Genomic DNA, 26,679 nt, shown 5'->3' with positions numbered 1-26,679 from the left:
TTTGTCGGCAGGCAGCATCAGCGGCTGCTGTCAGTTTGCCGATTGCCGGCGGAGTGGTTCGCCGGGCGATCGCGACGGGGACCGACCACTGCACGTTTACGCCGCGGATTACTCCTCGTCCTGGGCGTACGTTTGACACCATCACAGGCTTTGTTCATTGTTACTAGCACTGCTCCGTGTTGCGCCAAACAAGCGAAGCGACGCATGCTCTTGCGGCGGTTGGTTGGCGACGGCGAGGCATGGTCAGGTCAGTCGCTGCTGTGCGGGCGGCAGGCAGTTAAGTATGCATTGCATGGCCTGACCCCTTGCTCGGTTGCTAATCCCTGTCTGTCATGTCCGTACCGGGAGTCGGTAGATAGACAGATACTACGGCGGTTCGGCGGCAGTATACTCCGCGCGTCTTCTGCTCTCCAAGAATGGGACGTGGAGTGGTTACCAAATACTACTCCACTAGAGGTTGACCGTTGATGGATACCAACTACCAAGGTCGGGGCATATATATATATATATATATATATATATATATATATATAATATAATGCCACTCATTGGACATGAACAGAGCAGACGACAGCACACAGACGAAGCGTATATATAGCCCTTTGCTGCGTTGCCAAACTGTTACAAACTGGTGGCTGCTGGCGGTGTGCGTCTTTCTATTCTTTCTTGCGCAGCCAGGGAAGCAGCGAGACGAATGAATATGGAAACAAACTAAAGCAGTGGTCACAATACAGATGGTATACTTGCTAGCACAACATATTTCTAAGTTCTAACCACGTAGCGTACGTACCTCCAAAATGAGGCAAGTGCCATGCCAACAACACAAAAAACTGCAAAGCAGTGAAAGGTGCATGCTCCAACAAAAATAAGTTGAGAATCCCATCACGGAAACAAAAACATATAGCTATGCCCAGCTCAGCAAGGATTACAACAAAATTGTCAGTTAGATGTATCACCATCATCAGTTCATCACGGCATGCATATACTGTAATGTTCCAAGCTCCCAATTAGGTAATGTTACTGAAACCTTACAAGCACCAAACAAAGGCATAGACGCCGTCACTTCTATGGGGTTGCAATGTAGAACAAAATATCTTACCAAATTTCCTGTTTCTTGCTTACAGCTGGGCAGCCAACCTGATTACAACGAAGGTGATCAAAGAGACAGCAGTACAAAAGTGGTTTGGTCTTCTTACATTGATAGTACATGGCTATGCATTTTTTTGACAAAATGCTACAATCAGCTCACAAATGGTTCACAAGTGTGCAAAATACCTTCATAAATCAGAGGAATGTGTTAACCTCAGGACTAAAGTAACAGAACTATATACTACAGACGACCTATAGTCACACAAGAGCCCTGGCCCTTGACTTGCAATATTTCAAGCATGAGTACAAGAATCATATTGTATGTCATTGCTCCCAATCAAATAAAGAGCATCTACATAGCCCTGTAGATACTAACTAATATCTGACATGAGGGCACCAAGTGATCATGCAAAGGCTGAGTAGAATGTTGCACATTTTAATGCCTACAAGAATAAATAATCACTTAATGCTACCAGATAGCAGATGGGAGGGTACAAGCCAGACCACATTGCCACATTGTTGGTACAACAATATCAAAGGATACACCAACATTGGTAAAATGCTACTCTAGCAGGGAACACAGGGACTCAGATCTACTTATTGCTGATAACAAATTGAATTGCCTACTAATATATGCTGGTAGCTCATTTGAGCAAAAACTTTTCTTCTATATTAAATAAGTTCATAATAACATATATGTAGTAACAATTGTCCGGTGCCTGCAAAAGATAATAAATACTATATGAGAATCCCATGGCACTAAGAACCATACAAAATTATTTAGGTAGCGGGTTATATGGCATTGTCTATCACCTCCATGACCTCTCTTGTATATTGCTCTATTCAACCTGATAGATAAGTCAAGAAGAAAATGTGATGAGCAAACAGATTGATAGTATATTTACTGTATTTTTTTTTCATACCCTAACATAACATGTTGGTAGATACACACTCACAGAAGGAAAAACTGATTCAGCGCAATGCAAAAAGGAGTTAAGAGATTCAGAAATGCTGTGTGCAATTGACAAAAAAAAAAAAAAGAGTAGTAAATCCCATAACTCACCTTTGGAGCATATGGGGCAAAAATGGCCTTCACGTCTTCAAAGACCTCAGGAATTGGTTTTGCTGCATCAATCTAGGTCGATAATTCCAACAGAAGCGCCAGCAATTAATTAAAATGTGAAAAATTTAATGATGCTCATTAACTCAAAAGGAAGGAAGACTACTCCATCAGATTATCTTGACATCTAAACATCATCCTTCAAATCTCATATATTTAAGTTGGCATGCATCTTGTTCCAATCTGTGCTTCTATTTATAGTATAATACTACATTTTTGCATCATTAGACTGCAGTTGGAGTAACCCTCGTGTTATGGTGATGGATATTTGGGAGATAACTAGGCCTTATGCTTTGCCAAGAGCTTGAGAGATCGAGGAGGTATTTTGGGATAACTAGGCCTTATGCTTTGCCAAGAGCTTGAGAGACTGAGGGAGACTAGAATTGTTTCTTCATAATTCATTGCTTGACTATCAGCCCGTCGGCCCTGGCAGCCTGTTGGCTGCCCATGACACCTCGAATGATAAAAGTGCATTAATACCTTTTTAACCTTGTCCTTTGAGCTATAGTACTCAATAACAGGCAAACTAGATTCAACAAACACTTTAAACCTTTTCCTGATAGTTTCAATGTTATCGTCAACTCTTCCCTGCAAAGAGAACCTAAATATCAGAAACAAAGACTTTGAGACTAAAAATATGCACAAGTGAAGGATCATTAAGGAAACCTGATTGCGCCCCAGAAGACGTCTTTCCATCTCTTCCTCAGCACAATCAAAGAATAAAACAAATGCAGGAGAAATTTTTGTCTGCAACCATGAGGAACAATTAATAGTTTAGCAAATTCATTTAAACATACAGAAGAATGAAATATAATCCCTTGAGCCATCAATAGAACTGGGTACAACCAAATAAAAGAAAGGGGCTTACAACATTCTCGAATGCAGCACGATTCTCTTCATTCCTTGGAAACCCGTCAATCAGAAATTTGTCATTTTCACTTTTTATCATGGCCTCCTTCAACAGCTTTATGGTTACTTCTGATGGAACAATCTTTCCCTCCTTTATCATGTTGTCAATCATGGTTCTGAAGAACATTAAAATGCATAAATAAAGAACATAGAAACATAAAGATGTTAAACAAATGAGTCAATAGTGCTGTAAACTGTCATTTTCTTAATTGGGCTCACCCTAGAAGGGTAGCAATATGGTCACATACATGGGCCTCATGGGCCTAAACCTTATACTCCAACACCCCCCCGCAGTCTGGACTACCGGCACAGCGGAGTTCAAGACTGGACAAGAAAGAAAACACATAACACACAATACCCCCCCCCCCCGCAGCCACAACTAGCCACCGGTGACGTTGAGGCTGGAGCGAAACTCGGCGAAAGTCGAGGAAGGGAGGCCCTTGGTGAAGATGTCCGCAAACTGTGAGGTGGTCGGGACGTGGAGGACCCGGACGTCGCCGATGGCCACATGGTCGCGGACGAAGTGCAGGTCGATCTCCACATGCTTGGTCCGCTGGTGCTGCACAGGGTTGGTGGAGAGATAGACGGCGCTGACGTTGTCGCAGTAGACAAGTGAGCTCCTGGCGAGGGGGCGGTGAAGCTCAGCCAGTAGCTGGCGGAGCCAAGCAGCCTCGGCCACACCATTGGCAACGGCGCGGTACTCCGCCTCGGCACTGGAGCGTGAGACCACCGGCTGTCGCTTGGACGACCACGAGACAAGGTTGCCGCCCAGGAAGACAGCGTAGCCGGAGGTGGACCTGCGGGTGTCGGGGCAGCCCGCCCAATCAGCGTCGGTGTAGACAACCAGCTCGGCAGAGGAGGACCGGCTGAGGAGCAGCCCATAGCCTAGAGTGCCACGGAGGTACCGGAGGAGCCGCTTCATAGCAGCAAGGTGGGGCTCCCGCGGAGCATGCATGTAGAGGCAGAGCTGCTGCACGGCGTAGGTGATGTCAGGCCGTGTGAAGGTGAGGTACTGGAGCGCGCCAGCAAGACTCCGGTAGGCGGTAGAGTCCTCTGGCCCAAGCATCGGACCCTCTGCCTCTGACAGCTTGCCCTGGGTATCGACCGGAGTAGAACAAGACTTGCAGTCAGTCATCCCTGCTCGCTCGAGAATGTCACAAGTGAACTGCCGCTGGTGGAGGAACAAGCCTGAAGGTCGGGGCTCAACAGTGACACCGAGGAAGTGATGGAGCAGACCAAGATCCTTCATAGCAAATTCCTTCTGGAGAGTGGTAATGATGCGCTGGAGCAGTGACTCGCTGCAGGCGGTGAGAACAATGTCATCCACATAGAGGAGCAGGTAAGCAGTCTCACCCCCATGGTGGTATATGAACAGTGAGGTGTCGGACTTGGCCTCCGTGAACCCAAGAGTCTGCAGGAAGGTAGAGAACCGAGAATACCACGCCCGAGGTGCCTGCTTGAGACCGTAGAGAGACTTGTTGAGCCGGCAGACCAAGTCAGGGCGAGAAGAATCCACGAAACCGGCCGGCTGACTGCAGTAGACTGTCTCGGACGTGCACAACGGGAGGCAGCGCAACCACTGGTAGCGGTGGAGGAAGCTCTGGGGCTGCCTCTGTCGTGCCAGGTACAGGAGGGTCCTGGCTCGAAGGACCACCAGGAGAGCGTGCCGGAGCAAGACCTGCAGGGTATAGTGGAAACGGTGGTGGAACCACCGGGTCAGTGGGAAAAAAAGAAGCCTCCGCAGGGTCAGCAGGAGGTGTGGAGGTGGGGGTGGTGGAGAAAGGGAATGCCGACTCGTCAAACACGACGTGGCGAGAGATGAGGACACGGCGAGAAGAGAGGTCCAAGCAACGGTACCCCTTATGCTCAGGGGAGTAACCCAGGAAGATACAGAGAGTAGAACGGGGGGCAAGCTTATGAGGAGAAGTGGCAGCTGTGTTGGGGTAGCAAGCGCACCCAAACACACGAAGGTGATCGTAGCGGGGAGGGGTACCGAAAAGAGCGTGGTGTGGAGTGGGCGCAGGGGAAGCCGTGGAGGGCAAGCGGTTAAGGAGATAGGTGGCGGTGTGGAGGCTCTCAGCCCAGAAGCGAGCGGGAAGCGAGGCCTGTAACAGAAGGGTGCGCATGACATCGTTTGTGGTGCGAATCATGCGCTCAACCTTGCCGTTCTGAGGGGAGGTGTAAGGGCAAGACATGCGCAACTGGACACCACAGGAGAGGAAGAAGGAGCGAGCGGTGGTGTTATCAAACTCACGCCCGTTGTCACACTGCACGGCCTTGATGGTGAGGCCGAACTGGGTGGACACCCATGCAAAGAAGTGGCGAAGAGTGGTGAATGTATCGGACTTGGCACGCAAGGGAAAAGTCCAAGAGTAATGGGAGAAGTCATCAACCACCACCAAGTAGTACTTGTAGCCAGACATACTAAGAACAGGAGATGTCCACAGGTCGCAATGGATAAGATCAAAGATGTGAGCCGCATGGGAGGAGGAGGTAGGGAAAGGAAGTCTAACATGACGGCCCAACTGGCATGCATGACACAAATGCTCATCAGGAGTGCGGGGGCAAGGCACAGCGGAACTGCGACTGAGCTGGGACAAAGCAGTGCTGCCAGGATGGCCAAGGCGACGGTGCCACGTAGTGGAGGAGGTGGTGGTGAAGGCAGAAGCCGAAGGGGGTGAATAAGAAGGCAAAGGAGGTGCAGCGGAAACCGGGAAACGAAGGGTGTAGAGAGGCCCAGTGCTGTCACAACGGAGAAGAGGACGCCGGGAAGCCAACTCCCGCACGGTGAGGCCAGAGGGGTCGAACTCAACCGAACAAGAGTTGTCAGTTGTGAAGCGGCGAATAGAGAGGAGGTTGTGAACCATACCGGGAGCCACAAGAACATCGGGGATATGAAAAGAGCCATGGGAATTGGCAGTGCCTACGGAGGAGACAGGAATGTAGGTGCCATTAGCGACCATGATGGAAGAAGGACAAGAAGGGTGGGGAGGACTGATAGAAGAGAGGAGACTCGCATCGGGCGTGATATGGAAGGTGGCGCCCGAGTCAGCGATCCAGTCAGGACTGACTGGTCGCAGCCCTGCGGCAGGAGGAGCCGCGGGCGAAGGTTTGGCGGTGGAGAGGAATGAGGAAGCCGGTGTGGAAGGAGACGCAGCTCCTCTAGGCACAGCGGCCATGGCCCGCGCACGTAGAGCTGTTGTGTCCGACAACAGAGGCGCCGACCTGCCGTCGCCCCACATGGTCGACCACGGGTGGCGGAAAGATGCCCAGGCCGCCGGGTCCCATCCGACAGGCACTGGCAAGGCACTCGGAGGTGGAGGCCACAGAGGCGCTGAGAGACTCCACCCGCCTCCACCGCGGTGGCGACGGTGGCTGCCACGGCCCCCCCAACCCCCGCTTGGCTCGGAGGGAGGAGGAGCAAGAAGAGACGAGGTCCTGTCCGCCGCCGCAGCGGCCCGGTCAGCGGCGAGGGTGGTGACCGCCGCGGCTGCGTCAGCACGCGGCAAGCCCAGTCCGGCAGCGTCAGCCCAGGGCATGCCCAGTCCGGCAGCCACTGCAGCAGGCATGGCGGCGACGGCCGCGTCCCCGGAGCCGGAGGAGGTCACCCCGACATGCATGCGCACATGGCCGTCCGCAGCAGCAGCGCGGGCAGCGGTGAGGGCAGTGGCGAGGGCGGAGTGTGGTGGAGGAAGGGCAGCACCCGCGCCCAGGGGCGGCGCGCCCGCAGCTGCGCTCAGGGCCGGCGCGCTCGCGCCCAGGGGGCCCGCGCCCAGGGAGGCCGCGCCCAGGGGGGCCGCGCGCAGGGGCCGCGCGCCCGCGCCCAGGGGGGCCGCGCGCAGGGGCGGCGCGCCCGCGCCTCGGGGGGCCGCGCCCAGGGGCGGCGCGCCCGCGCCCAGGGGGGCCGCGCGCAGGGGCGGCGCGCCCGCGCCGGCTGGTGGTGGAGGAGGGGCGGCCATGGCCGCGGCCGGCGGCGGCTGCTGCCTGGCGGCTGGGCTGGGAAGGGAGGGAGGGAGAAGAGAAACCCTAGCTCTGATACCATGCTGTAAACTGTCATTTTCTTAATTGGGCTCACCCTAGAAGGGTAGCAATATGGTCACATACATGGGCCTCATGGGCCTAAACCTTATACTCCAACAAATAGGACTAATCTAGTTTTACTTTGGAAAGCGCGTTAAGAAGGAAAAGGAAATAAAATGCAGTTAGCTTTCTTATGGAGGGATTGGAAAGGGAAGATACCCATTCTCTGAGCCAGATTTGATCTCTGCACGCAAAAGATCTCCAGCACTAAGATGGGTGAATCCAAAGTGTTCCACAATGTTGGTACACTGTGTACCCTTTCCACTTCCAGGACCACCTGTGTGTCACAACACACAAAATCATATCTTTTTAGTGCATATATGTAACCAGATATAATTAATGAACCCATTTTATATTTTCAAATATGTATAAGCTCATTTTCTTCCATGAGGTAATATGCAATAGGCAAATGTAATAAGAGAAGATAGAGCAGATACCTAGAACGAATACAACAGTGACTTTCTTGCCACCCAGCATATTCTCAGTGACCTGAACATGGAGTACATTTCTAAGATGAGGTATAACATATGAATAGCATAACTTCTACAAGGTGAGGGTATTTCCTTGACAACAAGTAGAAAATATATTGATGATATGGAAGATGGTTTAATTTCTCAGGTCATGAACCAGATAAGAAAACAAGGCATATATTCCAGTAAAAGTAACTAATTCTGAAATTTAGGCATAAAGATGCAGGACTGAAGAGCAACAACTGACAAGGTAACAGGAAATCAAAAACTCAGAAAGGAACGAATGTTGAAGTGAAGGGTTAATAAATTAAGATTATATGTTGATGCTGAAACATTAAGGTGCTTCACATTCTCAATGAACCTTGGCCTTTGCGACAGTAAGTGGATTATCAAATATGTAGGTGATCAATCAGTAGCTTCAAGTAAATCCAAGGTTACCTCCTCAGCCACAGCTGCTGAAGCATCCACAGCTGTGCCCATAGCTCAAAGCTACTCTGCAGATCAGTTACAATATGTAAATATTTGCAGCTTTGTACAATGGAAGTCCAAATTTTCATATCTCAAATGTGGAAAAAGAAACATATCATTGAAAGTCAAATAAATTGTTTTTATGTGTTGAAACTAGGTAAGTATAGGTGATGTTATAATTAGGAGTTGGACACCTAATTCCCTCTATAAAAAGATATACCTTAAGGCCTGTAAAGGGCCACAGGCTGTGGCGTATAACTAATACGTTTTCGTTGATTTGATATTCTGGAATTTGGAGACAAGCAGGCACAAGGACAGCTGTATTGATCCAATTTATTATATAGCAAAATAAAGAAGGGCAAAGAATCAGTATAGCAACAGTTTGACTCGAACTAGAACTACCATGGTCTGGCTCCAATTTTATTTTATGATTACCGAGACAATTGGCCACTAAATGGCTCTAAGTAAATGAGACGCGACAAGGGATCACAAGCTCACAACTAGAACACGTGACCCGCCCCGACCTTCTGGAAGTAGAAAAAAAATCGCACGATCTCAGGAGACTGCAGCTAACCAACTAATCACCCCCAGATCCGGGTCCAAACGCACAATCCCATGATCACACATCTTCAGATCCGCGCTCTAACCTGACCTAAACCTCCGATCGATCCATTCCAACGGAGAGATCAAATTAACCCAATCGGAGCGGACCAAATGAACCCGCGGCGCAGAAGCGATCAGCATGGATGTCGGGTGCACGGATGCTCACCTCGGCCGGAGGCGGCGAGCCGGTGAGCGAGGTGGAGGTTGTGGAGTCCGCCGCCCCCGTGCGCGGGAGAAGGGGAGGCGGGCGGCTTTTCGAGGGTCGGAGGGCAGATGCACAAGCCGCGGACTCGGGTCCCTGACTCCGCTGACACCAACTCACAGTGTACACTACCTTTTTATTTTGCCCTTGTTTAGTTAAAAAAATTACAAAATTTTTCAAATTCTCCGTCACATCGAATCTTGCACTAGAGCATTATAAATATAAATAAAAAAAATAACTAATTGCATAGTTTACCTGTAATTTTCAATACGAATCTTTTAAGTCTAGTTAGTTTATCATTAGATAATATTTATCAAAAACAAATAAAAAATACTACAGTATCATTTTGTAAAAAATTTTAAAGTAAACAAGGCCTTTATCGATAGAAGATGTCCCGTGTGTTCTGTGGAAATATCATAGTAGCAATCTCATAATTGTTGCAAGTATGAGTTCAATTATCTACATATCATTTAGAATTTTTTTTTTGTGCTCTCATGTTTCACATGAACAACTTAATTTGATTTTTATTATTTCTAGTTTGATCCCCTTATATAAGTAGTATGGGCCCATACGGCTATGCCGTGATAGGCTATACGACTGAATAAACTAAACACACTCTTGAAATACAGTATTGTTAAATTCTCAAATCTTTCATAAATCAATCTAGAATCTAAGACTAGTGTGGAAGCACCAATCCAAAAAAAATAAAGATACATAGTAGTAGTATCAACAGGTTATATACAAGTTTTAAAATCTTATGTGCTCAATTTCACCAAACTTGATATGATATGTGTGGCATTCCCTAATTTTAAAGTGACCACGTACATCGGCTCTTGAAATGCATGACCTAATTGTGTGATTTTTTTAAATACTCTCATAACATGAAAGTAACCAACAATCTAAAGAATAAAGATATATCAGCAAGCTATATATATATATATATATATATATATATATATATATATATATATATATATACAAACAAAATTTTAACTGTGCAATTAAGCGTCCTACCTACCTAGATTCACAAATCTTGGTTGTTAACTACTCCCATCACACATGCAAAATCTTGCTATTTTTTTGCCTCCATATTAATTCTCACAGGCTATGGTAGGGAAAAAAATTGCATAAATCTCTATAAGAAAGCTGGCCATTGAATTTTAGCGAAACTCTAAATCGCGTATTGATTTTGTAGACTCAATGTTAATAACAACTAGAAGGATATTTATAGGAATCTCTTAAAAATAAAATTGCTGCATGTATGAGTTGAATCATCTACATGTTCTTACATCTATTTTTGTTAAAACTGTTGTATTAAGAGATTGAAAGTTAGTGGGATTTCATGGCTTTTAGTGAGAAATGATGTGATAGTTAGTGGAAGATGATGTGGATGGTTTACATATTGAGATACAACTTGTAATGGGGATTGCCTTTAAGAGAGAATATAGATATAGATATAGATATAGATAGTTACAAGAGCATCTCCAGTAATTCTGTAAGAAACAATTGATAAATCAACAAGTTTTCCAAGTGGCTAAAGAAATTAGGAACATATTTATTTGGTTCCTAAAACAATTTTCAAAAATTCAACCCTAAAATATAGAAGATAATTTTACATCAAGAATCTCAGACTATTTCTAAATCACCTTAACTATTTTACATTTTTCTCTCTTGTACATTTGCATCATGAACTTTATCCTACTCTTATTCTTCCCCACATCCTTCTATCTTTAAATTGGTTAATGGATACGCATGGCTATATATCCACGTGACTAGGTGGCCTTTTCCAAGTGCAGAAAGATTGAGAGTTGAGATAGCAAGTTGTTGGAGTTTTTCCCGATCTTGCCAAACAAAATCAAGATTGGGAGTGGGTTTTAGAAACTCATGGAGATGCTCTAAGAAGATTTTTTACCTCAACTAAGAAGAAAGATATATAAAGTTGTGACACACTAGCACAACAGTGGAGCCGATATAGCAAAAAACACATATAAAGGCCATCATGCGTCATCATTGTTTAGCTTTCGCGCAAAAGCGATAAAGCAACTTCAACTTCTTATGGATCTTTACTGTTGTGTGGGTGTGCTAGTGGAGCCACCAAGACACCGTCACCTGCGCATAAAATGGCTCCACTAGCACACCTAGAAAGAGCCTAACACATGTCATCATCATTGAGCTTTGTTATATCTCTAATAGAGGACTTTTGTCTTTTGACTCCACAAGAGAAAGATTCCACACAAGAAAGTCAGTAGCCCTAGGTAGAAGACGACATCAAGGGTCGTAGGCCTCATCAATGTTGTGATAGGTTGAGCATGAATACATTAGCGGAGTTGGTCAGTGGTTATTGTAATACATCGACGGAGTTGGCCCATGGTTATTGTTGTTTAGCTCCACATGGAAGCGAAAACCAACTTTTACTTCCAACAGTGAGCTTTTAACCCATCATATGTTGCAAAACCTCTACCTATACACAACTAATTTGTCACTAGCAAGAACATACACATCGTGTATCATCGTTTCCAAGTCCTATCAACCTAGTGATGCAGTGGCTCCAACTTCATATGACACACCCATTCCACAAGGGCCAAATGATTATCATGAAGCGAGAGGTAGCAATTGCACCCAAAGAGTGCAAGCATAAGCCAAGGTTGATTGCTAATAACGAGACCTCTAAGAAGGGAACAACACCAAGCATGTCATTGTTACTCATACACTAAGTAAATGGGGTTTTCACTTGGAGAAGGTTGAGGCAAGGAAGCCCTCAAAGATGCCCCAATTAGCCCGAAGGTGTAGCCATCGTCGGACTGATGAAGGGTCGAGCAAGGCTTTCACCTGAAGCACACCCTCCTCACCGACCGTAGAGATTACACAATTGTCTCTACACTATCTTCTGCACCATTGCTTCCCTAGCTTCCATTAGCCCTCCAGCAACCGCCTAACAAACTAAGGGAGATTGCAACAACAATAAGGAAGGGCGAAGCTTGTAGTGATGATTGATACACAACGACACTACAATGAGATGGGGCAGTGCTTAAGTAGAGGGAATGCAATAAGAGGATGCATTTGTACTCACTGATGATGGTGGAGGAGGCGAGGTGGGGAAGGGGCACTAGTCGATATCTTGGCAGCTATGGAGTCAGGTGGAGCTCAAGCTTGGTATATGAGCAAAAGACGAACAAAGGTGGGAGAAGAGGGTAGAAATGTCGGCTCACGTATAGGTAGGGAAACTGAAACAAAAGATATAACCTTTAAAGTATAGAAATTCATTTATATATCATTAAAATTTAAAGTCTCCTTTGGAGCGTAGAAAATTCACAGCATATCTTAGTGGCAGAAGCCGTTGTGTATCAAGTGAGGACTGCAACAACATCTTCCACGACTTAATGACCATAATCAACAAATCTTTATAACAGTGATGTCACATCTTTATAGTAGAAGTCATTGCATACCAAGTGGGGGACTGCAACGACATTTTTTACAACTTAATGACCATAATCAACAAATCTATGTAGCAACATATTAGTGGCAGAAGCCACTGCATACTAAGCAAGGACTGTAGCAACATCTTCTAAGACTTCATGACCATAATCAACAAATCTATCTAATAATATCAGCATGTCTCAGTGCTAAAAGTCGTTGCGTATCGACTATCAAGTAGGGACTGCAACGACGACATAGACGACTCAACTTTACCATTAGAACCTTAGGGGGTGTTTGGGACTGCTCCACGAACTCTGCTCCATAAACTCCGTCGTGGAGCAGCTTCACAAAAAACTGGAGTTCGTGGAGTACCTCTTTAGGTGCTCTCACAACTCCACCCTTTTTTCTCGAACTGAGTGCGTGGAGCTGAAACCGTTTGGCTAAAAAACGTGGAGCGGAGCAAAAAAACGTGGAGCAGAGCAGTCCCAAACACCCCCTTAAACTGTCCAAATCTCTCCTGTTTGTCCGCTTTGCTCCTCTTTTTGCCTGTTACCTTCCCTTCCCTTCGCTTGCGACATCTATTCTCTCGAGTAGCAATCCGAGCACACGACGGTCGTGCTCCTTCCCATGCGAGGATTGCTTCTTGCCTGCGCGCCCGACCATAGGTGCACTCCTCGCTCTTATTCCTTGTTGTCGCTTCTTGTGGATTGAAACGAGGGGCGTTGCTGATCTGTCGAGACCCGAGAGAAATTCTTTCTCTCACTGAATAAATCCGGTGGTGGCGGAGCCAAAAGTTTTATGAAGACTGGGCGTAATGCCATACTAATACTAACAAGATAAATATAACACAAGATTATAAGAGAGGATTAAGTGCTAAGCGAGCAGTGACTCGCTGACTAAGTTTAAGCATGCTTAAGCGTTCCTAATCTCTTAAGAGTGTAGTAGACATTACAATTTTGATCTTAAACTGTATAAATAGAGAAGAGAGTGGAGAGCAATTGAGAAAGAGCAAATAAATACATAAGTCCTTTTCTATCTCCCCTCTTTCCTTTTTATTATAGGAAAGGTGTGAGAGAATTTTTTCATAATTTCCCCTAATAGGGTCTGTATTTTAAAAAACTATTTTTAGAGAAATCATTATATCACAATGTTATGTGATTGAGCCCTGAAGACACTAGTATGATCCCTAACATATACTAGTATTCTATATATATATATTAATTATAGAGATGCTAATTTGTCAAAAGATGTTAGAAAGAAAAAAAATGAAAGTTACTCAGAAAAAGAAATGAAAAAGAAAAGAAAAAAATTATATGGGCTTTTAATCAGTGGCCCATCAAACCCACGCCGCCGGCTCCTTGCGCGCAGCGCCGACGCTCCATTTTCCTCGGTCCCTCAGCGCAGATCTTCTGTTCCTTCGTCCTTCCCCACTCGCGCTCGCGCTCAGCCTCGGTCACAGGGATCGTATCTTCCGCGCGTCGGCGGCTCCCCCTCGGCGGCGTCCAGCGACGGAGGGGCAGTCCCAGGCTCGGCGGCGGCGTCGGCGGCTCCCCCTCCCGCCTCTCGCCAGTCGCCTCGCGCCCTCGCCTCCGTCCTCCGCGCACCGGCCGGCGACCCTGCGTACGCACCTCCCTCTCCCCTCCCGCCTCTGCTGTACCGTGGGAGCCCGGCCAGCTGCCCAGGGTGGCCGGGCCTTGGCTCCGCCGGTGAAATCCGGTGCACTGGTGCTGGCTTTCCCTCCCCATCCAAGCTTGGGGGTCCGTCGCTGCTTCCCTGCATCGCAGCCTGTTGCTGCCGCCGTCCGTGAGAGGTACTTCCCATTGTGTATCCCCTCCAAGATTTTTGCGATTTGGTGGACAGATTCGTTTTCCATTTCCCCTCCAAAATTTCTGCGTTCCGATGCACAGATTCGTTTCCAACTAATTTAAGGGTTAAGAACTTCAATTTGGGGGTGGGGAACTGTCCTGTTCTTTTAGTGGAAAAATGCTTGCAGTAGCACGCAAGCACAACTGAATCACAATTCAGTTTGTGATAGGATAAATAGTTACAGACCCAGACAATCTGCATGTAGGGACTAATTTAGCTTTAAGATGAATACATGCTGTGTTTTTTTATTCCTCGTTAAGTGCAAAGAAAGAAGACCCGACACTTCATTGTTCATACTATAGACGACTTTTCATTGTTCATACAGATGGCTTTTATGGTTGCATATATGGTGATACATTGAGCACTGATCCCTTATCTACGCAATAAAAGTAGCCATGTAAGGTGCTCTTGCTCTATTTTTGAGAAGAATAGGGACATAATGATATAGCTAAAGAAATTGTATTGTGGTTAGGACTCATACTCAATTTATCTCCGTAGAATGAGTAAAGATGTCTTCTCAAGCTACGCACAAAGTTTTGTTGTATGGATGATACTTGGCACTACTCAATTGAGGAACAAGTTGTCACATTTCTTCAAACAGTTGGCCACAAGGAAAAGAATAGGAACATTTTTTTAAGGTCTAGTAAAACTGTTATTAGATGTTTTAGTGAAGTTCTGTGACACAGGTCAATAGATGTATCCTTTGGAATCCGAAACTACACAAGATTCTACTGATATTTTGAGGTCCAAAACAACACAGAATTCTATCCAAAATTCAGCGCTAATTTATAAGTGCTAACTTCTAATTTCTATAAAGTAGGATTGCATCAGCAACTTATAAGGTTATTATGAAAGATGGTAAGATCTTATTTGGCTATAATGTGAGTTGTATGTTGCTTTAGGACCATATGAAAAAACTGATGTACTGCAGTTCTTATTATTAATGCAAATTTTAAGTTGTCATTCGCAGGTATGGTTGGGAACAGTGTGATGTGGCAACACCTGGAAGTGGAGGATCTCCTTCTTTACCACAAGGAGAAAATCCTTCTTTACTATAAGGAGAAAATCCATGAGTCAGGGAGGGCCTTTGTTCTAAGGGAGGTCCATCATGAAGAGTGTGCTCGAAGGCTTAATGAGAAGTATGGTACTAACTTCACATGGAAACAAACCTACAACAAGTACCACAAGCTTAAAGGAGAATGGAAGCTGATCATGGAGGCAAAATCTGCTAAGGGTGCTAGTTTTGATGATGTTCAGAAGAAGATAATCTATGACGAGATAGAGGTTGTCAAGATGAAAACTGTAAGCATACATATATAATATCTTTTGCCACATATAAGTTACATTTGCAAACTGGATTGCATCCTACTGAAGCATAGTTTTCTTTTGTGTAAATGTAGAAAGGCGATAAGAGGGCTAAGTACTACAATGTTCCAATTCCCTTGTATGATGAGATGGAGTTTGTCTTCACTGGGAAGCATGCTACTGGAGAGTTCAGTGTTATTGAAGCACCATTTGTTCGTTCAGCAAGGCAAGAGGATGATCTCGTTGGGGATGTCGACCCAACTCAAGAACTAGCAGATCTGAATGGTGATCCTTCTCAACACGATTCCGACACCCATCAAGAGTCTGATAGTCCAAACCCAGTAGGTTCTAAGCGCAAACACGAAGAAAAGGAGAAGAAAGGGAAATGGGCTAAGCAAGGTGTCCCCATTTTTATGGAGGCCTTGTCGGGAGCAGTGAGCTTTACCCATGGCACTGATCCACACGAGGGTATTTTCAAAGCCATTGAAGACATGGATGAATATCCTTTGCCAATTCGCCTTGATTTGCTAACCTATCTTGCTCAAAATCGCCACATTGCTAGCATGTTGAAGGGACGGAAGGAGGAAACTTTCAAGCATTGGGTGGCACGATGGGTCGCTGGTCACTATTCTTTGTGATTCATATTTGAAGCCGAAGTCATCTTATGATTCGTTTGTACTCACAGTAGGGTCTAACTTTATATGGCAAGCTGCATATTTTGACCGTATTAGTCCCAGTAGTAGTTACTTCCATGTGTATATCTCTAGATTTAGGGCGTATATGATCCAATAAAGTGTATGTAGACGAAGTATATGATCATACTAAACCGTCTAAGGTAGTATGTAGGTTAAGTATGTATACATATATAGAGTATGTGGTTATACTTATTATATATACTACAGTAGTGATATTTTAGTAATATATTAAAAAATATGGATTCTTTTGAAATTTTTTCGCATGATAAAATCTAGAGTATCTTAATATAAGTATATAAACATACTTAAACTGATAAACAAGTATGAATACATGCGCAATGTGATTTATTGAAGATGGGAGTAATTACTCTCGGGAGTATGGAAAATTTCTGCCATGGCTTATCAGCCAAACAAACAAGGCGCGACATTGAGTGTTAAGTCATGATATGACTCGCTTGAGCACAAACATTGAATCTTGGCTTTGGCCTGACAATCACTGCTGCTGCAATTCTAAACGTCACATGAATCTATCACAGGGAATGATAAAACCATTTGTCCATTATCAAAAGAGGAACAAGCAAGCAATGGTAAACACAATGTAGTTTTTAAGAAACAATTTGGCATATCTATCCTATTACACGAAGATTTGCATACTGGATATTTCAACTAGCAACAACTGTGACCACTACACCTCGATATATTTTTATGTCTTTGTTTTCGATATTTGAGGATCTATGAAAATAAGAGAACTATCATTCAGGGAAGACGATCTTTGTGTAGCCCAGAACAAATTCCAACTGCTATTGTCTGCATATGAGAAGAAAGCCATGAGTGATCATAAAAAGAATATAGAAAGAAAAAAATTTCACGTAAACTAAAAAATCAATGTAGCAGTAAGCAGTTTGTGAACTTAAAAGGGAAGTAAGCAGTTTAGGAAGAGCATGCTTAACGCACAAGTAGCAACAGTTTAATAAAGGATTTTTTTTTTTTTGCAGAAAGCATAATGCTATATCACACTGTTTAACTTCAAAGTACCATGCATTAACACATCAACACTAAGACATGGTAGTTGATAGAGAAATACTAGCGTCTACAAAATGAATCAACGAACATCGATGTGCCTGCCTAATAACTGGGCTACAAACTAAACCTAAATGATCAGAAACCAAGGAATTGGATTACGAAAATAAATTTGATGCCCTATACTGATTACCAGAAATTCAGAAGCGATGAAAGAAAGAACATGGATTATGAATTTTAGTAGTCTATAACCACTTCTAGCTGACTACTCCAATAGCCTAGTTAAGTAAATAGTTTATTTTCAGTGCTAAATTAAACTTATTTATAATATCAAAAACAAAGTCAACTCATGTTAACTGTAAGTATTTGGGTCACAATAGTTCCTGACTTTCTTAAGCACATCAAAAATAAAATGGCAAATGAGATTGAATAAAAGAAAGCACAGTGTCTACAACTAAATACTTCAACATACACTTCTGCATGTGAATCATCATAAATTACTCTTTGAAACAGTTCATTTGAATGATATTGTGGCAAGTCTAGTAGATGCTTGAATTGCGTGCATTGTTGTGTGCTCATACAAGGACAAGTCGGTAACCTTATTGGCCGAGTAGGGTTTTGAAACAAATTGGTAGTTTATCGTGACACTAACACCACAACATGCCGATATAGCGAAGTGTTTCAGTTCCCATTTCTGAAACATATAAACCTTCCAAACTCACTGCAAAGAAAAAGCACAACTAATGCTGCATACATCGGATTACAACCTTTACAAATTTACTCTTATTTACATTTTGGTAGCTAACCTAATTACAAGGTGGACTAACAAAATAACAAAAGTTACATAATTTTGTGTATCTAATAAAAAGTTACATAAAGAATATCAGTACAGAAACTATATTACATAGCGATACCAATATGACAGTAGTGAGCATGCTAGCTAACAATTACAAGCTTGTGTTTTAAACAAGACCAATATGTTACAATTCTTGGCTAAAACAATGCCAACTAGCTACAAAAAGTATCAAACAAAACTAAGGATCTATACAAATAATGTTACCTAAATATCAGTACAAAAAAATTTACATGGCAATGTTGTGTAAGCTTTTGTCCTAACCTACCACAAGAGAAAATGTCAATATGACACAACACTATTATATTACAATTCAAGAGCTACAGTTTCAAAACAAACAAGAGATCAGATCAAGCACAACTTACATCTCAGATTACTGTTACAACAGATCACCGGAGCATTGAAAACCATCACAGCTACAAGTAGTAAGCAGTTGTTTGTTACTGGACAATGCCTGGATGCAAAAAAGACGCTTCCCTAGATCATCATTGCCTCTAGACTAGATGTAGCTCATCCAGCTACACTATTGAGGTGTCATCCGCCTACGTTTAGAATGGTCAGCCTCCCTCGACCTGCTCCGTAACCCAGATGACCTCCCCCTGTCCCAGTTTTCATTACGCTCTGAATCACGATCTCTGTGCTTGTGATAATCACCATAACGATCTCTATCATCCCTATGCCTCTCCCTGTCTCGGTCCCTCTCTCTGTCACGGTCTCTCTCTCTGTCACGGTCTCTTTCTCTGTCTCTGCCATAGTCACGATCCCTCTCTCGGCCCATGTCATGCTCATTCCGGTGCCTCCTCTCTGACCACTCCTGTTCAGGAGGCATATCTTTCTCTCTGTCCCGTCTCCTCTCTGATGCACCAGACCACTCCCTCTCTGGTGGCCTCTCCTTCCCATGGCTTCCCCCTTCCCCATACTGATGATCAGATGCTGCATCGTCCCCATAATTTGACTGTTCTTCTGCACCCCAAGCCCCCATGCTAGGATCAGGCCACATCCCCACCCCACCAGCCCCCATCCCACCGCGACCAAAGAAGGCCGGGTTTACATGTGGTGCAACAACAGGAGGAAATGGCTGCATCATCCCAGGAAACGGCCCAGCACCTGGTCCAACAGGGAAGTTACCAAACCCACCACCCATCCTTCCCATTGCGCCAAAACCAGGATCAAACCCCTGCCCCAGCATGCCCCCCTGAGGCAGCATCGGGGGTGGTGGCGCAACCATGCCGTTCCCAATTCCACGGCCAACTGCAGGACCCATTCTGTTGTTCCTCATATTACCAACAGGGCCTCTACCTCCACCACCACCTCTACCCCAGTTCCCACCACCACCGCCTCCGGACACAGCACCTCCTCCACGCCCACCACTGTAATTACCACCAGCATGAGGCATAGCACCACCACCACCACCTCTACTACCACCCTTTGGTTGCACTGATGATGTCTGTGCAGCCAAGGCCTGCTGGGTCTTCACCTGCGCCTCGCCCATGCGGCGCACAGTGTTGGGGGACGCGAACGCCACAACACACGGACGGCCATGGAACGAGTAGCCGTTCATGCCCTCCTTGCAGGCAGCGGCAGCGGCAGGGTCGTAGAAGTCGACCTGGCAGTACCCCTTGGACTTGCCGCTGGCCTTCTCGTCGAAGAATCTGACCTCTTTCACCGGCCCATACTTGCTGAGCTCCGCCTCTAGATCAGCGTCGGTGGTCCACCAGTGGAGGTCGCCCACGAACAGCGTCGTGCCACCGGGGCCATCGCCCCCGCCGACGCCAGCTCCGTTGGCGACAACGACGGGACCGCCGCTGTAGTTCCCTCCTGGCCGGTGGAACCCGTCGCGCTGCTGGATCTGATGGTGCTGAGGCGGCGCGGGGGCGGGCCCGGGCGGCGGCGGGAGATTTGGCTGGGGCGGCGGTTGACTCGGACTCGGCGCTGCCACAGCAGGCGCGTACCCCTGCTGCTGGGGCGGGGCGTGCGGCGGGAGAGGGTGGGGCGGGAGCTGCTGCGGCTGCGGCAGAGGCGGAGGAGGGAGCTGCTGCTGTTGTGGCTGATGGTGGTGGTTCAGCTGCGCGGGCGGAGGAGGGAGCTGCTGCTGCTGCTGCTGCTGCTGTTGGTGGTTATTCTGCTGCGGGGGCGGGGCGTGCTGGGGCGGCGGGTGGGAGTTGCGGAGGAAGCCGTCGCCGACGTTGACGTCGTTGTAGAGCTCGTCGAAATCGTCGTCCTCGCCGTAGTACTGGTCGACGTCCTGCACGGCGGAGATGGCCTCGTTCCGGTGGAACGCCGGGTCGCCATCGGGGTCCATGGCGACTAGGGTTAGGGATCGCGTGATTGGGGTGGGTGGGGATGGGAAGCTGAGGAAGGAGATGGAAAATAATAATTTTAGTATAAAAAAAATAGAAATCGGAGCCGGAGACGGGAGAGGCGACTTGCGGCTTCTCGACTTCTGGAGCTCGTCCGGGTCCCGCACGAGCACGCACCGTGGGCCCACGTGATGGCGGGAGTTGAGTCTTGAGATAAGGCTCTTGGGCCTTATTTACTCCATGGGCCATAGGTCTGCTTTAGGCTGTCTCCAATATGAGATCTATTTGGAAACCCAAATCCAAAATAGGTCTCGAATACAATATTTATAGCTTCCAACAGAGTATCATACAGACCCGTTTTGACTTGCTCAAAAAAAGACCCATTTTGAGTATCAGAAGAGACATAACTCAAATTTAGATATCCTCTTTCCCCAAGACCCATTTGCAGAGAGTGTTATCTTTTAGGTCTCGTTGTTGGAGAAGGCTAAAACCTAAAGCACTAGCTAAAGGACAAATGGATCTTGTATTTTGGTGACGATTGTTGAAGATAGTCTTAGTGATTCGAATGCTTCCGTCCTAGTTTCAGCCGAATTCTAAAGTTTATGGAGAAGTTCAATTTTGCAAGGCCCCAAAAAGTTTGAAGAGACTCAGGAAGCAAATTTGACACTAGGAATATTACTAGACATCCATGCGAAGAGTTCAAATATAATATAGCCTTACTTAGTTACTTGCTTACAGTTATGGATGATTTTGGTTTTCCTAAGAGCAAGTAAAGTAAAGGACTACTCGCAAAAAGGACTAAAATAAATAGATTATATTATATATACGGTGAGGTGAATGAGAGAGAAGCTGCATGTACAACCGGAGTACTCCCTCCGTCTTAAAAAAATTTGATGTTTTTGACTTTGAAACATCAGTTTGACCATTTATCTTATTGATTTTTTGTGCAAATTATAAAAATAAACAAATCAATATTAAAGTATCTCTAATAATCAAATAAGTCATATTAAAATGGACGATATTTATATAAAAAAATTTCAATAAAACAGACGGTCAAACAAGATATCTAAAAGTCATCTAAAAGATATCTAAAAGTTGAATGAGAGATAAGCTGCAATTATCTATACAACCAGCAACAAATTTTATTATTAGCCTTGCTCTAATAGCTAGTTTTCGTCCATTCCTGCGTTCCAGTTCTTGGAAAGCGAAGCAGCTCATCTGCGCAGAAATTGTTGTAATCTTGTTTCATTTTATGCAACGGTGCTAAGCATCTCCCAGTCAAAAAAGGAACAAATAAATGCCACGTATCGAAATTCACATTGTGATGATCTATTCAAATTCAACACTTAATAAAACCACATGGTTATGTAAACATGGGCATACATAACAAAACCGAACAGATATTAGATGAGTTTATTTATAGCTTGAATTCAACAACTGCACCAACCAACCTTCCACCATGAAATCAGTGGAGCATGATGCCTGCCTTGGATCTGAATTCTCACCTTTTCCACCACAAAACTTTAACCAGGAAGCAGCTATCTGCCTATCAGTTATCTCAGGTAGGATAAACCTCAAGAATGTCAACCATTTGTCTATTACCAACAGAGGAAGGATGATCAAAGGACAGTCGTAACAAAGACTGGTTTATCATCACCCTACAAAGGCTACAACAGAAATAGTACACTCTTCAACAACAACATTGCAAAAAGCATCGGTCCCGAATTACACACAAAAATAGATCCTTATGTCTTTGGGAAACTCGCCATTTAACATAGCATACAATAAGAGGCAACAACTTATCATCCAGGGAAGTCCTTCACACAGCTGAATAGGTTCCAACCAACCATTCCTGCAAATGAGAAGAAAGCATTAGGCCGATTGGCAAAAGCCGCATCAAAGTATATGCAGTAGTAACACTTAGAGACAAGGTACACAAGTAAAAGCAAGCATACTGTGACTTCACATGATGGAAAAGAACTCAGGATGGGAAATGCAAGAACTGATAATAGCAAGCACACTTAAGATACTATCTAAAAACTTATAACAAGGAATATGGCATTGGCCCCATAACCATACTATTTCTATTTTTCTTAGAAACTTTAATGCATCCTCCTTAAGAAAATAAATCAAAGCACCCTAGCCTAACATATTGTTTATCTTACATGTAAAAGCTCCAAAGTTCAGCAGCTCAAGAAAATATGGAACTACAACCATCTTGCTTGAACTTTGCACTCAAGAACAGTAAATATTTGACATGTACCCAAAAAAAAATTAAAAAAGGACAGTCCATGAGCACATATTCCCAGACAGCCAAGAGTGGTGGTGGAATGGCAAAATACAGGTTAGATTCATCAGAGAAAGAAGTCACAGAACATAAGCCTTCAACTACTGGTAGTTTTTTTTTAAAGGAAAAAAACAAAGTACCAGTCAAGTATAATTGAACTTAGCCCTTATTAATAGAAACCAAAATAAAAAAATAGCATTATCTGTCAGTACTTACAAGAAAAAAGTTAGTGTGGTCAAACTAAAAGCAAGAAAAAGCTAACAGTTAAATCATGAGAACTTAGAGAAGACTAACACAGCCTAAATGCAAGAACAGAATAAATTTATAGAGTATACAGCAAAAATAGGATCATGGATATGCTCTGCTAGTTTGAAGGGGCTACAAAGTGATATTACCAACACAAACATGATCATGATTGGTAGGCTCAAAATTGCAAGTAACAAAAGATATCATGCTAGATTGATTGATGATAATTTCTGGAGCAAGAAAAGTAAGATACTTATGAATGTCCACAATGTATCTAGGTAATTTGATCCCCCCAGGTATCCACAGGAGTAAACAAAAAAAAACTTTTTCCTCAATGCCATGTATACTTATGTGAAAATACAAGTCAATTAACCATGCTTATTGGAAAAGATAAACATTATAGAGCGGCCAGTAGACTGGCCGAAATGAATTGTAACAAATATTTCAACTACCCTTGTGTTCATATGGAACCAACCGTCCCTCAATTTCAAGGCCATGATCCTACTGTCAGTTCAATATATTGTAGCAAATGTTTCAACTAAAGCATTTATCGTATCTTTGAGCTCCTATTTTCAAGAATCATTTTACGGGCACATGCTACTATGCTTAGTACATCAGGTGCTTACTGATTCATATTTTTTCTTCTTCGAACTGTGTAAATGGTTACAGCTATTATATCTAATTGTAAAGCTGCACAGCTGCACAATCGTACAAGAACATACTCGGTCACATTGAGGAACAAAGCTTAAATTGCATTGTCCAGCAGATATTTGAAATCAAGTGTTAATTTGACATAGCATTCTTTCTATGAGTAAATGTTAAATGCAATGCTCCCAGAGTCCCACTTCGAATCAATAATGTATACAAAGCCTAAAAAGGTGGAGTCATTGCTCCTTACAAGGAATTGAAATGTACAACAAAGTCATCTTTACAAATTCATTTTTCCTAAATACATATTGAAAACCAAGATGATTACAAGGAGGAGACCTGAGCTATAGTAGCAAAATTTTACATTCCATGGTACTAGACAAGGACTCTATGTTACAATTCTTGCCTTAAACAATGCCAGGGAGACAAAAAAACAAATTTGTGTACATAACAAGTTACAAGAAGTGTAATGATACAAAAATACTGTTACACGATGTTAGCAGCATGTGACTACAAAACAGTACAATTAAAAAAGGGGGGTTACAGTTGAAAAGCAAACAGGGGATCAGATTAAGCTTCACTTACATCTCACATTCTTGCTACAACACATCGCCGGAGACACAAGATATTAGAACCACCACAGCCAGAAGCAGTAAGAAGATGCTAGCTGTTAACCACGCCAGTGTGTAAGTAAGACATGGCTCTGGATCATCGTTTGCCTCAACATTAGTAGCTCACCCAGCTATGACTACTGAGGTGTCATCCGCCTGCGCTTAGAGTGGTCAGCCTCCCTTGACCTGCTGCGTATCCCAGAAGACCTCCCCCTGTCCCAGTCCTCATTACGTTCTGAATCACGATCCCTGTGCCTGTGATAATCGCCATAGCGATCTCTGTCATCCCGATGCCTCTCTCTCTCCCTCTCCCTCTCTCTCTCCCTATCTCTGTCCCTCTCCCTGTCTCGGTCTCGGTCTCTTTCCCTGTCACGGTCTCTTTCCCTGTCTCTGTCATAGTCACGATTCCTCTCTCGGTCCATGTCACGCTCATCCCGGTGCCTCCTCTCTGGCCACTCCTGTGCAGGGGGCGCATCCTTCTCCCTTTCACGCCTCCTCTCTGGTGCACCAGACCACTCCCTCTCTGGTGGCCTCTCTTTCCCATGGCTCCCTCCTTCTCCATACTGCTGATCAGAAGCTGCGTCATCCCCGTAACTTGATTGTTCCTCCCCACCCCAGGCTCCCATGTTGGGATCAGGCCACATTCCACCAGCACCCATTCCGCCCCGACCAAAGAAAGCTGGGTTAACATGTGGAGCAACAACCGGCGGGAATGGTTGCATCAGCCCAGGGAATGGCATAGCCCCTGGTCCACCAGGAAAACCGCCAAATCCTCCACCCATCCTTCCCATAGCACCGTAACCAGCAGGATCAAAACCCTGCCCCAGCATTCCACCGGGCGGCATCATTGGTGGTGGTGGTGCAACCATCCCCCCATTCCCCATTATCCCACGGCCGCCACCAGCTGGGCCCATCCTATTCCTCATATTACCAACAGGGCCTCTATTCCCCATGCCTCCTCCACCTCTTCCCCAATTTCCACCACCTCCACCTGCTCCACCACCGGCACCAGGTCCAATGGCTCCTCCACGGCCACCACCATAATTACCACCCACCTGGGGCCCTGCGGCACCACCACCCCCTCTACCGCCCTTCGGCTGCATATTCGATGTCTGTGCAGCCATAGCTTGCTGGTTCTTCACCTGCGCCTCGCCCATGCGGCGAACGGAGTTCGGTGTGGCGAATGCCACAACACATGGACGGCCATTAAACGCATGCCCGTTCATGCCCTCCTTGCAGGCAGCAGCTGCACCAGGGTCATAGAAATCGACCTGGCAGTAGCCCTTGGACTTGCCACTAGCCTTCTCGTCGAAGAACCTCACCTCCTTGACCGGACCATACTTGCTGAGCTCAGATTCCAGATCCGCATCCGTCGTCCACCAGTGGAGTTCCCCCACGAACAGCGTGGTGCCGCCAGGGCCGTCACCCCCGCCAGCAGGGCCACCGTTCCCGACCACGATGGGGCCGCCGGCGAAGTTTCCTCCAGGGCGGTTGATCCCATCTCCTTGATGAATCTGGTGGTGCTGAGGCGGCGGCGGCGCGGGCGCGGCCGGCGGCTGAGGCGGCGGAGGGAGGCTGGTCTGGCCGGGAGGAATGCCAGGACCAGGGACGGCCACCCCCGGGATGCGTACCTGCTGCTGTGGCGGTGGGACCTGCGGCGGCGGTGGCGGGAGGGTGTGGGCCGGCGGATGCAGCTGCTGCTGCGGCTGCGGCTGCTGGGGCGGCGGAGGGAGCTGTTGCTGCTGGTGCTGGTGCTGCTGTGGCGGAGGTGCTTGCTGAGTCGGAGGCGGCGGCGCCTGGTGGGAGGCGTGGAGGAAGCCGTCCCCGACGTTGACGTCGTTGTAGAGGTCGTCGAAGTCGTCGTCGTCGCCGTAGTACTGGTCGACGTCCTGGACCGCGGAGATGGCCTCGTTGCGGTGGAACGCCGGGTCGCCGTCGGGGTCCATGGCGGCAGCCGGGCGATGTCTAGGGTTAGGGTTTTCCGGATCCGAGTGGGCGGAGGGAAGGGAAGCGGGCGGGGAGGTGCAGGTGGTGGAGCTGGGGGTTGAAGTTGACACTCTTGGCGCGGGGCTGTGGAGTGGGGCCCTGGTGTGGGAGAAGGTGTAAGAATGTTCGTTTGATAACTGATTACTGGGCTTCTATTATGTTGGGCCGTAACGTGTCGTGGGCTTATGACGAGCCTGTCAAGCCCAGTAGAAGTAGATGACGAACTCAGATCAAAAGATTGTTTGTCCCAATAAAAGCGTCTCAGTTCCTCTCTAAGTCTCCTTGAACAATCGAGACAGTTGAAAAGGGAGTCGACCAAGGTACCGAGTATGCTCCCGCCGGCGATGGTGATGTCGGTGCCATCATGGAATAAGGCCCTCCAATCGGTTTTTCTGTCGTCTTGGTGGTGCTTACCCTAGCGTTGGTAAAGGATTTTGTGAAGGTTGGTTGGGTCTCCGGTGTCTGGTGCCTCAGCGGAGATATCGATTTGTGTTTGCACTTTGT

The 26,679-nt window shown here is 45.8% G+C and overlaps 4 protein-coding genes across 6 annotated transcripts; 1 reads left to right on the top strand and 3 right to left on the bottom strand.

Moving 5' to 3' along the window:
• Positions 919-9,057, bottom strand: LOC8055365 (UMP-CMP kinase 4). 2 transcript variants are annotated; one of them, XM_002444784.2, is made up of 10 exons: positions 8,906-9,057; positions 8,107-8,162; positions 7,636-7,687; positions 7,358-7,475; positions 3,078-3,234; positions 2,876-2,956; positions 2,690-2,797; positions 2,153-2,224; positions 1,903-1,937; positions 919-1,808 (listed from the first exon to the last, which is right to left on the bottom strand). In XM_002444784.2, the coding sequence occupies exons 2-9, from the start codon at positions 8,146-8,148 to the stop codon at positions 1,929-1,931; spliced, it is 639 nt and encodes a 212-aa protein (XP_002444829.1). In that variant the 5' UTR covers positions 8,149-8,162; positions 8,906-9,057; the 3' UTR covers positions 919-1,808; positions 1,903-1,928. The 2 variants fall into 2 exon arrangements, 1 of the variants encoding a protein (XP_002444829.1); XR_002455208.1 differs by having other exon boundaries at positions 2,153-2,797.
• Positions 13,725-16,419, top strand: LOC8067029. The gene is made up of 3 exons (XM_002445924.2): positions 13,725-14,168; positions 15,195-15,526; positions 15,625-16,419. Exons 2-3 carry the CDS (start codon positions 15,197-15,199, stop codon positions 16,165-16,167), a joined length of 873 nt encoding a protein of 290 aa, XP_002445969.1. The 5' UTR covers positions 13,725-14,168; positions 15,195-15,196; the 3' UTR covers positions 16,168-16,419.
• Positions 16,700-20,488, bottom strand: LOC8067028 (cleavage and polyadenylation specificity factor subunit 6). 2 transcript variants are annotated; one of them, XM_021464881.1, is made up of 3 exons: positions 18,463-20,488; positions 17,843-17,965; positions 16,700-17,031 (listed from the first exon to the last, which is right to left on the bottom strand). In XM_021464881.1, the coding sequence occupies exon 1, from the start codon at positions 20,397-20,399 to the stop codon at positions 18,621-18,623; it is 1,779 nt and encodes a 592-aa protein (XP_021320556.1). In that variant the 5' UTR covers positions 20,400-20,488; the 3' UTR covers positions 16,700-17,031; positions 17,843-17,965; positions 18,463-18,620. The 2 variants fall into 2 exon arrangements, with proteins under 2 accessions (XP_021320556.1, XP_002444828.1); XM_002444783.2 differs by lacking the exon at positions 17,843-17,965.
• On the bottom strand, positions 21,728-26,262 carry LOC8055363 (translation initiation factor IF-2). Its single transcript, XM_021465106.1, has 2 exons — positions 24,164-26,262; positions 21,728-22,249 (listed from the first exon to the last, which is right to left on the bottom strand). The coding sequence occupies exon 1, from the start codon at positions 26,133-26,135 to the stop codon at positions 24,327-24,329; it is 1,809 nt and encodes a 602-aa protein (XP_021320781.1). The 5' UTR covers positions 26,136-26,262; the 3' UTR covers positions 21,728-22,249; positions 24,164-24,326.

This window comes from Sorghum bicolor, chromosome 7, assembly GCF_000003195.3.
Source record: "Sorghum bicolor cultivar BTx623 chromosome 7, Sorghum_bicolor_NCBIv3, whole genome shotgun sequence".
Lineage (NCBI taxonomy): Eukaryota > Viridiplantae > Streptophyta > Magnoliopsida > Poales > Poaceae > Sorghum > Sorghum bicolor.
The sequence above is the reverse complement of the archived record's forward strand: the minus strand, read 5'-3'. Positions and strand labels throughout refer to the sequence as shown.

Coding starts and splice junctions, on each gene's coding strand:
- LOC8055365 (XM_002444784.2), bottom strand. CDS start 8,148: ATGGGCACAGCTGTGGATGCTTCAGCAGCTGTGGCTGAGGAG. Junction 7,476..7,635: donor CACTGTTGTATTCGTTCTAG/GTATCTGCTCTA, acceptor TGTGACACACAG/GTGGTCCTGGAAGTGGAAAG. Junction 3,235..7,357: donor AAATCTGGCTCAGAGAATGG/GTATCTTCCCTT, acceptor AATGTTCTTCAG/AACCATGATTGACAACATGA.
- LOC8067029 (XM_002445924.2), top strand. CDS start 15,197: ATGGTTGGGAACAGTGTGATGTGGCAACACCTGGAAGTGGAGGATCTC. Junction 15,527..15,624: donor AGGTTGTCAAGATGAAAACT/GTAAGCATACAT, acceptor GTGTAAATGTAG/AAAGGCGATAAGAGGGCTAA.
- LOC8067028 (XM_021464881.1), bottom strand. CDS start 20,399: ATGGACCCCGATGGCGACCCGGCGTTCCACCGGAACGAGGCCATCTCC.
- LOC8055363 (XM_021465106.1), bottom strand. CDS start 26,135: ATGGACCCCGACGGCGACCCGGCGTTCCACCGCAACGAGGCCATCTCC.